The 11,373-nt window shown below is 44.5% G+C and overlaps 1 protein-coding gene across 1 annotated transcript; it reads right to left on the reverse strand.

The window, feature by feature from the left end:
* Positions 1-10,020: 10,020 nt before the first annotated feature.
* Positions 10,021-10,983, reverse strand: LOC120404085 (olfactory receptor 1052-like). Its single transcript, XM_039536092.1, has one exon. It carries the CDS (start codon positions 10,981-10,983, stop codon positions 10,021-10,023), a length of 963 nt encoding a protein of 320 aa, XP_039392026.1.
* Positions 10,984-11,373: the final 390 nt, after the last annotated feature.

Raw genomic sequence — 11,373 nt, forward strand, 5'->3', positions numbered from 1 at the left:
CTGCTGGGAGATACTTACAAAAGAAATCAAAGATGATACTTATTATTGAAGCGGAGCTAAGTTGGGGTGGAAGGTGGGTGCTGCCATCTTGACACACATAAGCAAGTCAAGATAGACAAGCCAAGTTATATCATGCCTACTGTGTGATGTTAATTTCTCTTAATAAAGTTTCGTGTCACTGAGGAATTCCCAAGTTTTTTCTTCCTTAAAATAAAATAAAATAAAACAAAACAAAGGCAAATGGGAAGAAAAAATATGTAAAAGAATTTGCTGTGCATTTCAGCATTTCAAAAGTCAGCTAGCTTGGAACCCATCGACAATTGCAGATATATTAGTCAGTACTTTTGAAATACCTATTGCAAGTCTGGCAATTGTAAATATAACTTAATTGATATGGAAACAAACAACCAGACATTGCCGCAACCATCTGACAGTACGGAAGTGCATGGAGTGGTAGAAAATCAGCCTTATATTAGAGGTCTAGCATCCTTCCATAATTAAATCATTCATTAGGAACCATGCTATTTTACATGTCAATTCAAACCATGGATTTAGAATAAAGTCTCTGGTTAAATTAAATAAACACCATTTGTGCTGAAATTAATAAGAATAATATTCACAGTGAGGAAGTGTATATTAACTCTGGATATATGAATGAACAGACGAATCAAGCAAAGGGAGGCTGAATGAAAACTATGGGTGAGATCCTCACCCCGGCTCTGGCCCCTCACATCAGCTTAAAACTGGAAATTGGAGGCAGCAAGGGAGCTTGGACAAGCTTCCACCTCAAAAGGAAAGGACCCTATTAAACACCAAGTAAAACATCTGTGGAGCAGTCTACTCATCCCATGCTCACCTTGCAGTAGCTGATCTTCCTATACACGGTAGAGATGTCAATCTCTCTTGCTTATTCAGAATGATTGGAGAAAGTTGGAGGACTGTCCTGTCCTTCTCAGAAGATAATTTGGAAGTGGAGACATTACGAGTTTCACACTGAATACACACCTTGCATCCACCTAGACACTCACAACGAGGCACATTGGGAAGTGCAGGTCAAACCACTTCCAAGCACATGTTTCCTTTAGAAGCCTGAAGCGTCCCCATTTGCATGTTCTTCCATGTTGCCAGTTGTCAAGTTGCCAGTAAATCTGAAACATATAAGAGCTATTTACTTTCATCGTATTAGTGTGAATCCACCCTGAACCTGAAAGACCTTCCATAGAGGCAGAAAATGGTGTGTTGGGGAAGCCAGTTCTGTACGGCAGTGTCTTTAAAGAGAGATCTTCTCTTGTCAGGGCTGTTGATTAGGAATAGTTCATCAGCACAAAGCCCTCTCTAAGGAATTTTAAATGAAAACATTTTACGTTCAAAGAAATTAACCACATTGTTAGAAAAATCCTTTACAGCTTGATTCTTTGCAACCAACAGGGTGTTTTGATCTTACTGTTGTCTTTTTCCTTTGCACAGAGTACACCCTAACTTAGCACAATGGCCAGATCATCAGTTGATATCAATCACTGTAGCTCTCTACTGAGGTTGATGGAGCTCGTCAACCTGTCTGGAGAGGTTCATGACCATGAGTGCCAAATTCAAGGTAGACTGTTACTCACAAACCCCAAATTGGTTGTGTGTTCTATAACTCTATTTCACCAACCAAGTATCAAGGGTGAACTCTGCAGGAACTAGAACAGCCTTAAAACGGAGTCACAGACAGATCTCTCCAGCACTGCGGTGTATCTTGCCACCCAGGCAAGGCTGTCTTTGTGATGGATGGTCCCTTGCAAGAAAAATTACAACAATATTCCAGTTACTTCCAGTCCCTTACCCCCGGTCAGTTGCTCCTCAGATCTCAAACCACAGACAAGGCTTGTAGTCAATCCTATAATCAACTAATGAAAGGTTTATTATCTAGGAAAAAGAAACACGAGGGTTATTTACAAGGTTAAAGAAGATAAACATACACACACACTGAGTTACAGTCTTAGGTTCCAAGAATAAATAGAAGCTGCGGTAATGCACAAGCTTTATACGTCTTTTAGGGCTAATCTAAGCCAAGCAGCCTGGGAATCCCTTGCTTAAGTTTAGAAATATTGCCCTCCCCAAATTCCTAGCAGCACACTGATGATCATTCTTCCTTGACAGAGATATTTAGACCCTTCCCCCAGCGTTCAAGCTGTGATGGGATGGGCATTTGTGCACATCTGCTCTTCCTGGGTTTAGAGAAAACAATCATCAAAGTCTTGGTTTGCTTGACGTCGATAGGCCTTCTTTTGTTGGGCAGGAGATGACACCTCTGATGGTAACTAGTATTTCACGCTTGGTAACGCTTCCCTCCTGACTGGGGGGTTTTCCAGTTTCATAAGAAGCACTTCTATAGTACCAGAGCAAAACACTTCATTATTACCTCGTATCATGGGATACAGATAAGTGAAATGAATGCACGCCGCAATTCACAAGCATTTCATAAAGTTTAAACACATCTCTAGAAATCTAACACCTATTTTAACAGTATGAACACACAGGTGAACCATGTCGGTTTCCAGCTATGCATTTGCCAGTTTTCAGTGAGGCTGAGGGGAGCAGGCATGAGCTGGCACCTGATCTGCCAGCTGCATAAAGCCATGCTGATCATCCCCACCTGAGGGTCTTCCCCAATATCCTGGCACAATCTCATGCAGCACTCAGGATGTTTCAGGCATTCTGTCCCATTTTACTGCAAATTATTTAGTGAGAGAAAATCATTCCGGTATCAAAGGAATCAACATTTTGAGAAGAGAAAGCCAATCTTTTTCTCAGAAGACCGAATTGATTTTGTAGCATTCTCCTGGCAATAGACTTAAAAAAGAATTATGATACTCACCCTAGTTTTTGTCCTGTAACGTTAAAATTGCTTGTTGCGAGAAAGAGAGCTCTCTTGCTGGAATTCAAATAGATCATGCAGAGTGTAATTAGAGTCAGGGTGAATATATTTGGTTTTCTGGTGTTTGGGGGCAGAATTCCTCAGAGCTCTGAATCTCGGTCAGGCACAAAGGGGATCATTAAAGCACCATTTCTGTCTCCTGGCACCAGGAGATAACTCGTCACTGCTATACCGTTCATGTTTTTGGAAATGGTAATGCATCACTTTGTTCTCGTCCTCTCTTGTATGCAGTCCATAAATCTGAAAATCCCCCTAGGACTTCCAGTCAGGGATACACTTGGAAATGTTCATCACGATATTTTTTCATTGCTTTTTTTCCCTGAGAAAATAAGGTTTGTAGACTGATAGTGTGAGAATCCAGTGTTAGGAACTTTACAGCAAGTTTCCATGCACAACTGAATGGGTGTTCAAGAAGTCAGGATTAAGGGGCATGTCAGAGATGAACAAAAGCCTGAGGCTAGAGTAACAAGAGGGGCTATACATCAGGATTCAGGGGAACTTGTAGAGTCATTAGACCAGACAGGACTGGGGTAGCTCAGGGTGCTGCATGTCAAGTCTGAGCTAAATCGTGCGGAGAGTCTAGGCCTAGAAGAGAAGGTGTGTCAGGATTAACTTGCTTTAGTACAGGGTTTCTCAAAGAGGGGTCGCTGCTTCTGTAGGGAAAGCCCCTGGCGGGACAGGCTGGATTGTTTACCTGCCCTGTCCGCAGGTCTGGCCGATGGTGGCTCCCACTGGCCACTGATCGCTGCTCCGGGCCAATGGGAGTTGCTGGAAGCGGGACAAGCCGAGGGACGTACTGGCCGCTGCTTCCAGCAGCCCCCACTGGCCTGGAGCAGCGATTTGCGGCCACTGGGAGCCGCAATCGGCCGGACCTGCAGACGGGGCAGGTAAACACACCGGCCCGGCCGCCAGGAGCTTTCCTTACAGAAGCGGCGACCCCTTGTTGAGAAACCCTGATCTAGTAGAAGCAGTGGTGGAATGTCCAGTATTGCAAAGAATAAGGGGTTGTAGGTTAAGAAGGAAGGTTATTGACAAAAGTGTGTCACAGACCAGGGCAACTGCGCTTGTATTCTTCCTTGGTTGCTCAAGGGCACTCGCCCTAGTTCCTCAGCCATCACCTCTCTAGGGGAAGAGATCCACATCACTCTCCTTCCTGTGAGTGGTTTTCCTGATGCACAATTCCCTATCTGCGCTGTGGTATTCCTAGCAAGCCAGACTACTTAAAAGGCCAGTGTCTCTGCTTGGCTTTCTCTCCAAAGGTTATAATCGGCATGATTGCCAGCAGCTTTAAGTTACCACACAACCTTTTCTAGACAAAGACATTTATTTTTAAGGTGAAAGCTTTGCACAGAAAACATATTAAAAACAACTAAATAACCTGTCCACAGGCTGATAAGCTTGACAGAGATCACCCAGCTGCAGCAAGGGCGCCTGGGGAAGCCAACCCTTCAAAATTCCATACAGAGTCATGTGACCACCATCCCATCTAATTTCTCTCTTTAGCCCTGTAAAGGGCCGACTCACCCCTGTGGCGCCTCCTGCTGGTGACTCCGGGAATTAGCTTGGTTCCAGCTCTGGAGCGCCCTCTGCAGGCTGGTGATCCGCCTGTCCTCTGCCCCCCCATGTCTCTTCCTGGACCTGGTGCCCTTTTACATGGGGTGCTGGCCCCTGGCAGTAACCCCTTTCTCTCTGGGTCTCCCCTCCCCAGGGAACCCCCACCTTCTATCCCCACCTTGCCTCAGTATATGGCTACTGCCAGTCATTGTCTAGCCCCACACCCTGGGGCAGGCTGCAGGATCAGCCACTCATCACTGGCAAGGAGGGTTTGGACCTGCTGCCTTGGCCTACCCCTGGGCTGCCCTCTGCAACCCCCAGGACCTGTTAGCCCAATGCTAGGCCGCAGCCTGGGGTTTTCCAGGCTGGAGCTCCACAGCTCCTCTGCCTTCCCCCAGCCCTGCTCCACTCAGGGACTTTGTCTGTAGCTCCCTGCAGCCAGGCCCTTCTCCCTCTACAGACAGAGGGAGACTGTCTGGTCTTCTGGCTCACAGCCTCTTATAGGGGCCAGCTGGGCCTGATTGGAGCATGGCCACAGCTGAGTCTGCTTTGCCCAATCAGCCCAGGCTTCTTGCCCCAGCCTAAAGGCTGCTTTCTCCAGCCACAGCCCCTTCCCAGGGCTGTTTTTAACCACTTCAGGGAAGGAGCAGAGGTCCACCCTGCTACAAGACCCTATGGGGAAGAGCTGTCACATCTCCCTTCTTACACTTGTTACCCAAAATCGTTGGATTGAAACCTGAGATCTGGCCTTCCCACCAGTTTCCTGGAAGTGTGTGTGGTGACCCCACCCCCCTTTCAGGGATTAGCTGTGCCGGCAATGGGTTGAGGTTCAAGTATTATAAGCAACAGTTATTTGCTTCAAAGGGTGAACTAAGGTAGGGCTGCTTCACTGTAAAGCAACCCTCAACCATACACTACTTTTAACAGCAGAGGGGTCAGGCAAGGGAAGGTCTCCAAACCTCCCCCATAGCCAAATTCCTTTCCCTGCCATTATGATGTGATGACTGGGCCTGCAAATTTGTTCTAATTGTGATCTCGAATGTAAAAAATATATGAAACATTATATAATAATGTTAGAATAACAAAACTTGTTGCAAAATAGGTCAAGCTTTTTTCAATAATAAATATTTTAAACAGGGACAAAAGAACTAGACAAAGAGACTAAATGAGGTCCATTACTCAAGGACTATGTTGAAATCATGCTTGGTAAAAACAGAAGATGTGGAACCAGAACTTAATAGACCAAAATTGGTATATCAGATATTAGGCCTAATTGGTGGCCAAAGTGATGAGCGGATGGGCTATTCCACCCAACATTTCTTTTCTGGGTCCTGAGAGAAAGAGACTTTGGGGGAAACCTGGGGGGTATATGAGGAGAGGAGCAGTCTAGGGGAAGCCCACAGGAAGAGGACCCTGGAGAGGGGGAAGCCTGGGAACTGGGCATTGTAGCTGCCCTCAGGTGAGCAGTTGTGCACACGGACCTGACTGGTTTCGGCAATGGACCCAGCTCAGTCAGTGGCAGTTTCAGTGCCCCCCCCCTGGGGACAGACACACCGCCTTAGAGTGCATTCTTATACACAGATACAAACAAGTTACACATCACACTATTTAGATGCCGCCTTCTACCTTGTACATGTTGGTTCGATCAAAACAACTCTATCCATCATTTCAGCCTGTCCTCCTGTTATCTATGGAATGTTTCAGTATAGTGTGTTCTAGTGCTGTGTTTATGCTAGGTGAATATATGTTTATGCAGCATTGTTGTACTTTTTAGTTCAGGCCTCAGGCCTCATACTGGACCTTTATCAGGGCCTGCACTTACTACAGTTTCCATTCAAAGTGCTGACATAAGCAACATGGTTCCGTGCAATGGTTTGATTCCATATCGGATGGAGAGCTATTCCACTGGAAACTTTGTGACCTGCTCTATTCATGAACCTCTTGTTTCATTTGCTTGTACACATCTCAGCTATTATCTCATGAGCTCCATGCTTGACCCCGTTCTCGCTTTCACCAGTGAGAACCCCGTGTCTCTCCACTGACACCCAGGGAGTTGCACTGGCGAGAGCAAGGTCAGAATCTGCTGTCAATCTTCATACGAGTCCTTCAAGTCCCTCCATAAAACCCACCTCTCTCGCATAGACTTCAGAAAACTGTCAATTGATAATGACAGGCAGGGTGTGAGCTGTTCCTATAACATTTGCTATGACTGATTGACTTAGTGCAGCTATGAACCATGCTCACAGAGAGAAGGTGGGTGAGGTAATATCCTTTATTGGACCAAGTTCTGTAGGTGAGAGAGACAAACTTCTGAGCCACACAGAGCTCTTTCTCAGGCTTGGGAAAGGTACTCTGAGGGTATGGCTACACGTACAAATCTGCAGCACTGGTAGTTGCAGCGCTGGTCGTCCAGCTGTGCAGGGCCAGGGCACAGCTACAGCGCTGGTGTGTGGCCACATTTGCAGCATTTGCAGCGCTGTTGGGAGTGATGAGCCAACACTGTGTGTTAGCTTCTGACTTGAAAAAATCAAACATGTTCCCAATCCCTTACCTTAACTCTTAACTGCAAACAGCCTGCAGCCAACGGACTTGCCTGCCTCATTATCTCATTTGATTGTTCACAGATTGATCACAGCAAACAGGAGCTGTGTTTGTAGATAGTTCACAACAAAACAAAGATAGTAATTTATAAAATATTGGGATACATCCTTATACCCTGGAGGCCAATAACAGAGTGCTGCAACTCGCCAGTGTAGCCATACCCTGAGAGTCATAGTTAAATGCTAGGTGGAACCGATTGCTTGGCGTAAATTGCTAGCACATATTGTATTGGACCATTCAAGTACCTTTCCCAGACTCAAAGAAAAGCTCTGTTTGGTTTGAAAACTTGTATCTCTCATCAACAGAAGTTGGTCCAAAGGAACATAGTAAACCATCCACATTTTCTCTCTAATATCCTGGGACCAACATGGCCAGAACTACACTGCATACAGCCCTGCTCTAAGACAGTCTATATTAAAACATCTTGTTGTTGTTACTCCCTGCTTCCTTCCCGCTAACACATGGATTCATAGATTTCATGGCCAGAAGGGACCACTGGGATCATCTGGTCTGACTGCTGTATAATGCAGGCCAGAGAGCTTCCCCTGCTCTCCAACATGTGAATAAAGTGCCAGATTAAGTCCACGCTTTTTTGCTCCAAAGTAACTCAAAAGTGGTTGAATTTTAAAATAAGATGTTTGCCAGGTGTTTGTTGTGCTTAGTTGCAAATGACATCTTGTAGCTGCAAGGCCAGGTGATATTCTGCATCAGTAAATTTAGTCTGCATATTTTCTCCTCTGTGATCTTAAACTCATGGAACAGAATATGCTGGAACACAAAGTTGCACTGGACTGACCAAACATGCATATTAATGAAGGCATCCTGTGTTGACTTTATCCAGTACGTTAGTGTGATGCATCCCTATGTCCATAGAGGATGAAGGATTGTGATATCACACAGTGCTTATGTCATGAAAACAACATGGGCTGTGTCTTTTGTTCTCAGCACAAGTATTGCTATTAAAGGAACTCATATGGGCAAAGATAAGTCCCCAATAACCATGTGTAGTAAAAATATCCCAACATACACATTGGTACCCTGGCAGCTTCCGAAACGCAGAACACTGTGAGACCACTAGAGAGCTTACAGACGATTTAAAGGAATATCACCTTATTGCCAGTATACTAGAGTCAAAGGATGACATGATGGATAACCTACCATTTATCATCAAACTGTTTTTATTATTATTATTATTTTAGCATAGCCAGCAATGTGTGTGAGGCTTCAAAAAATCAGATCCCTGCCTCTAAGAGCTTACAATCTCAATATCACACAATACTCAGTACAACAGAGCAAGAAACAGGACGAAGAGAACATAAGGTTTAGTCGTAATGTTTTCAAAACTAACAAGTGATGTGGGTTGTCACCGTTGTGGATGCCCAAGTTGAGATACCTTAAAAAGGCTGTTGAAAGTGGGTGAAAATCAGCTTCCTTTGAGGTGTGTCAAAGTGGGATGCCAGAAATTGACTCCTGGAAAATCACTTCAGAAATGTTGATGTGCTAGAGAACACTTATGCAGCTATTTTAGCCTTTCATGCAAATCCATTTTTATCTACCTTTATGGATCCTCTGTGTTGAAGCATCTCACAGCTTTTAATGGATTTATTCTCACAGCACCTCCATGAGGTAGGAAAATCATAGAAACAAAGGACTGGACGGAACTTCGAGAGGTCATCAAGTCCAGTCCCCCGCACTCATGGCAGCACCATCTAGGACATCCCTGACAGGTGTTTGTCTAACCTGCTCTTAAAAATCCCCAATGATGGAGAATCCACACCCTCCCCAGGCAATTTATTCCAGCGTCTAACCACCCTGACACTAAGTTTTTCCTAATGTCCAACCTAAACTGTCTTTGCTGCAATTTAAGCCCATTGCGTCTTGTCCTATCATCAGAGGTTAAGGAGAATAATTTTTCTCCCTCCTCCTTGTAACTGACTTTTAGGTACTTTAAAAATGTAATCATGTCGCCTCTCAGTCTTCTCTTTTCCTGACTAAAACAAACCCAGTTCTTTCAATCTTCCCTCATAGGTCATGTTTTCTAGACCTTTAATCATTTTTGTTGCTCTTCTCTCGATTTTTTTTCCCAATGTATCCACATCTTTCCTGAAAAGTGGTGCCCAGAACTGGACAAAATACTCCAGTTTAGGTCTAATCCCCAAGGAGTAGAGCAGAAGAATTACTTCTTGTGTCTTGCTTACAACATCTCTGCTCTTACCTCCATATTACAAGTGACAAACTGAGGCAAAGGGAGATTAAACCCAGGATTTTTAAAGGCATTTAGGCCACATAAATCCCATTGATTTCCATGGGAATTAGGAACTGAAATCCCTCTAAAAATCTGTCCTTAAGTGATTTGCTCAAGGTCACAAAGGAAGTCTGCAGTGGAGGTGGAATTTAAACTCAGACCCCTCACGTCTTAGGCAAGTGCGATAACCTCTGGGCCATTCTTCCTTTCTCCTGTGTGTGTCTAATGTTGTGTTTCTGTCTATCTAACCCCAGACATAACCATGTCTCTGTCTATCTAGCCCCAGAGAAAAACATCCATCTGTCTAGTGTCTACCTCTCTGTCCCCGAACAGAACCATCTGTCTGACTATCTATCTATAAAAACACCTCTCCATTGCACCTCCCTTTATTTAATTGTTCAGTGATTTTAGGTGGGGGCTGTGGGAACTAAGCTAATAGCGGTGTCAAACAAAAACAATTACAGTGTCCGAGTATCTCCTCTTTATATCATTTGCTAAGTTAATCAATATAGTTCAAAAGGTAGTGGAACAAGCAGGGGGAGATGTCTATATTGCAGAAATCACATATCATTGCATAAAGAAGAAGCTGTAACAGTTACTGGACACTGTTTTTTAAGGGAAATGGCACCTTCCTTCTTTATCTGGCTCAAGTTCCACTTCCATATTGTTTTCTCCTGTAAGTCACATGATGACAGAAATTTCAGGATAATGACTTATCTGCATTCCAGCGAGGAATAATTTTCTGGTATATTGTCCGCCTCAGGGCGTCTTTCACCTCCTTGTTCCTCAGGCTGTAGATCAGGGGGTTCATCATGGGGATCACAAGGGTATAGAACACGGCCACCATTTTCTCCCATTCCACTGAGCTGCCAGATGAGGGCCGTAAATATGTAAAGATCAGGGTCCCATATAAGATGGAAACGACAGTTAGGTGGGAGGCGCAGGTGGAGAAGGCCTTGTGCCTTCCTGCCGTGGAGCGGATCCTCAGGATGGCAAAGATGATGTAAGTGTAGGAGATGAGGATGATGAGAATGGTGCCTATTGTTTCTATGGCTGCAAAGATGAAATGCACTAGCTTATTGATACGAAAGTCAGAGCAGGAGATTTCTTGGAGTGGGCGAATATCACAGAAGAAGTGATCAAGGACATTGGAGTGGCCAAAGGACAGACTGAATACAGTACACGTATGCACAGTGGCATTGATACAGGCGCACAGGTAAGAGCCAGCCACCAGCTGGAAGCAGATTCTCTTGGACATGATGACATTATAAAGCAATGGGTTGCAGATGGCCACAAAGCGATCGTAGGCCATCACAGCCAGAAGGCAAAGCTCATTGTTGGCACAGAAGGAGAAGAGGAAAAACTGGACCACACATCCAGGGAAAGTAATGTCTTTACTCATCACTAGAGAAATGACCATCGCCTTGGGGGCAATTACAGAGGAGTAGACAACATCTAAGAGTGACAAGTTGCTGAGAAAAAAGTACATGGGGCTGTGGAGTTGGGAGTCAACCCTAATCAGCACAATCATCCCGACATTCCCCACCAGTGTGCAGAAATACATGGCAAAGAAGAACACAAAGAGGATGCTTTGTAGCTTTGGGCTGTCTGTTATTCCCCGGAAAATGAAGCCAGTCACTGTGGTGCAGTTCTCTGGAGCCATTTCTCCTGTCACTGTGCTCTGTGTCAAAGAAGAGGCAGAGGGGAGGATAGAAGCAATGAGTACCACACAAATAAATCTGTTGTACAGTGGAGACTCTTATTATCTCTTTAATGGTGCCTAAACAACAGAAATTTAATTTAGTAATAGATTCCAAAGCCCAAAGGAACCGTTTTGATTTTCTAGTCCAATGGTTTTTTTCATTTTCAGACTAATCAAAAATTTTGACTGGAGGTGGAAATCTTAAACATAATCTGTAGCCCCTAGGAATCCACAGATCACAGGTCGAAAAGCAGTGTTCTATGGTAACAACAACCTTTTGAGTACTCCTTAGAGGCAGTCTGTGGACCCAAAGGTGTTCAGAGATGACAAACTCAAAACCCCTGATCTAGT

Source organism: Mauremys reevesii, linkage group 4 (assembly GCF_016161935.1).
Source record: "Mauremys reevesii isolate NIE-2019 linkage group 4, ASM1616193v1, whole genome shotgun sequence".
Classification (NCBI taxonomy): Eukaryota; Metazoa; Chordata; order Testudines; family Geoemydidae; genus Mauremys; species Mauremys reevesii.

Bases quoted from the DNA above. Each gene is read 5' to 3' on its own strand.
- LOC120404085 (XM_039536092.1), bottom strand. From the start codon at position 10,983: ATGGCTCCAGAGAACTGCACCACAGTGACTGGCTTCATTTTCCGGGGA.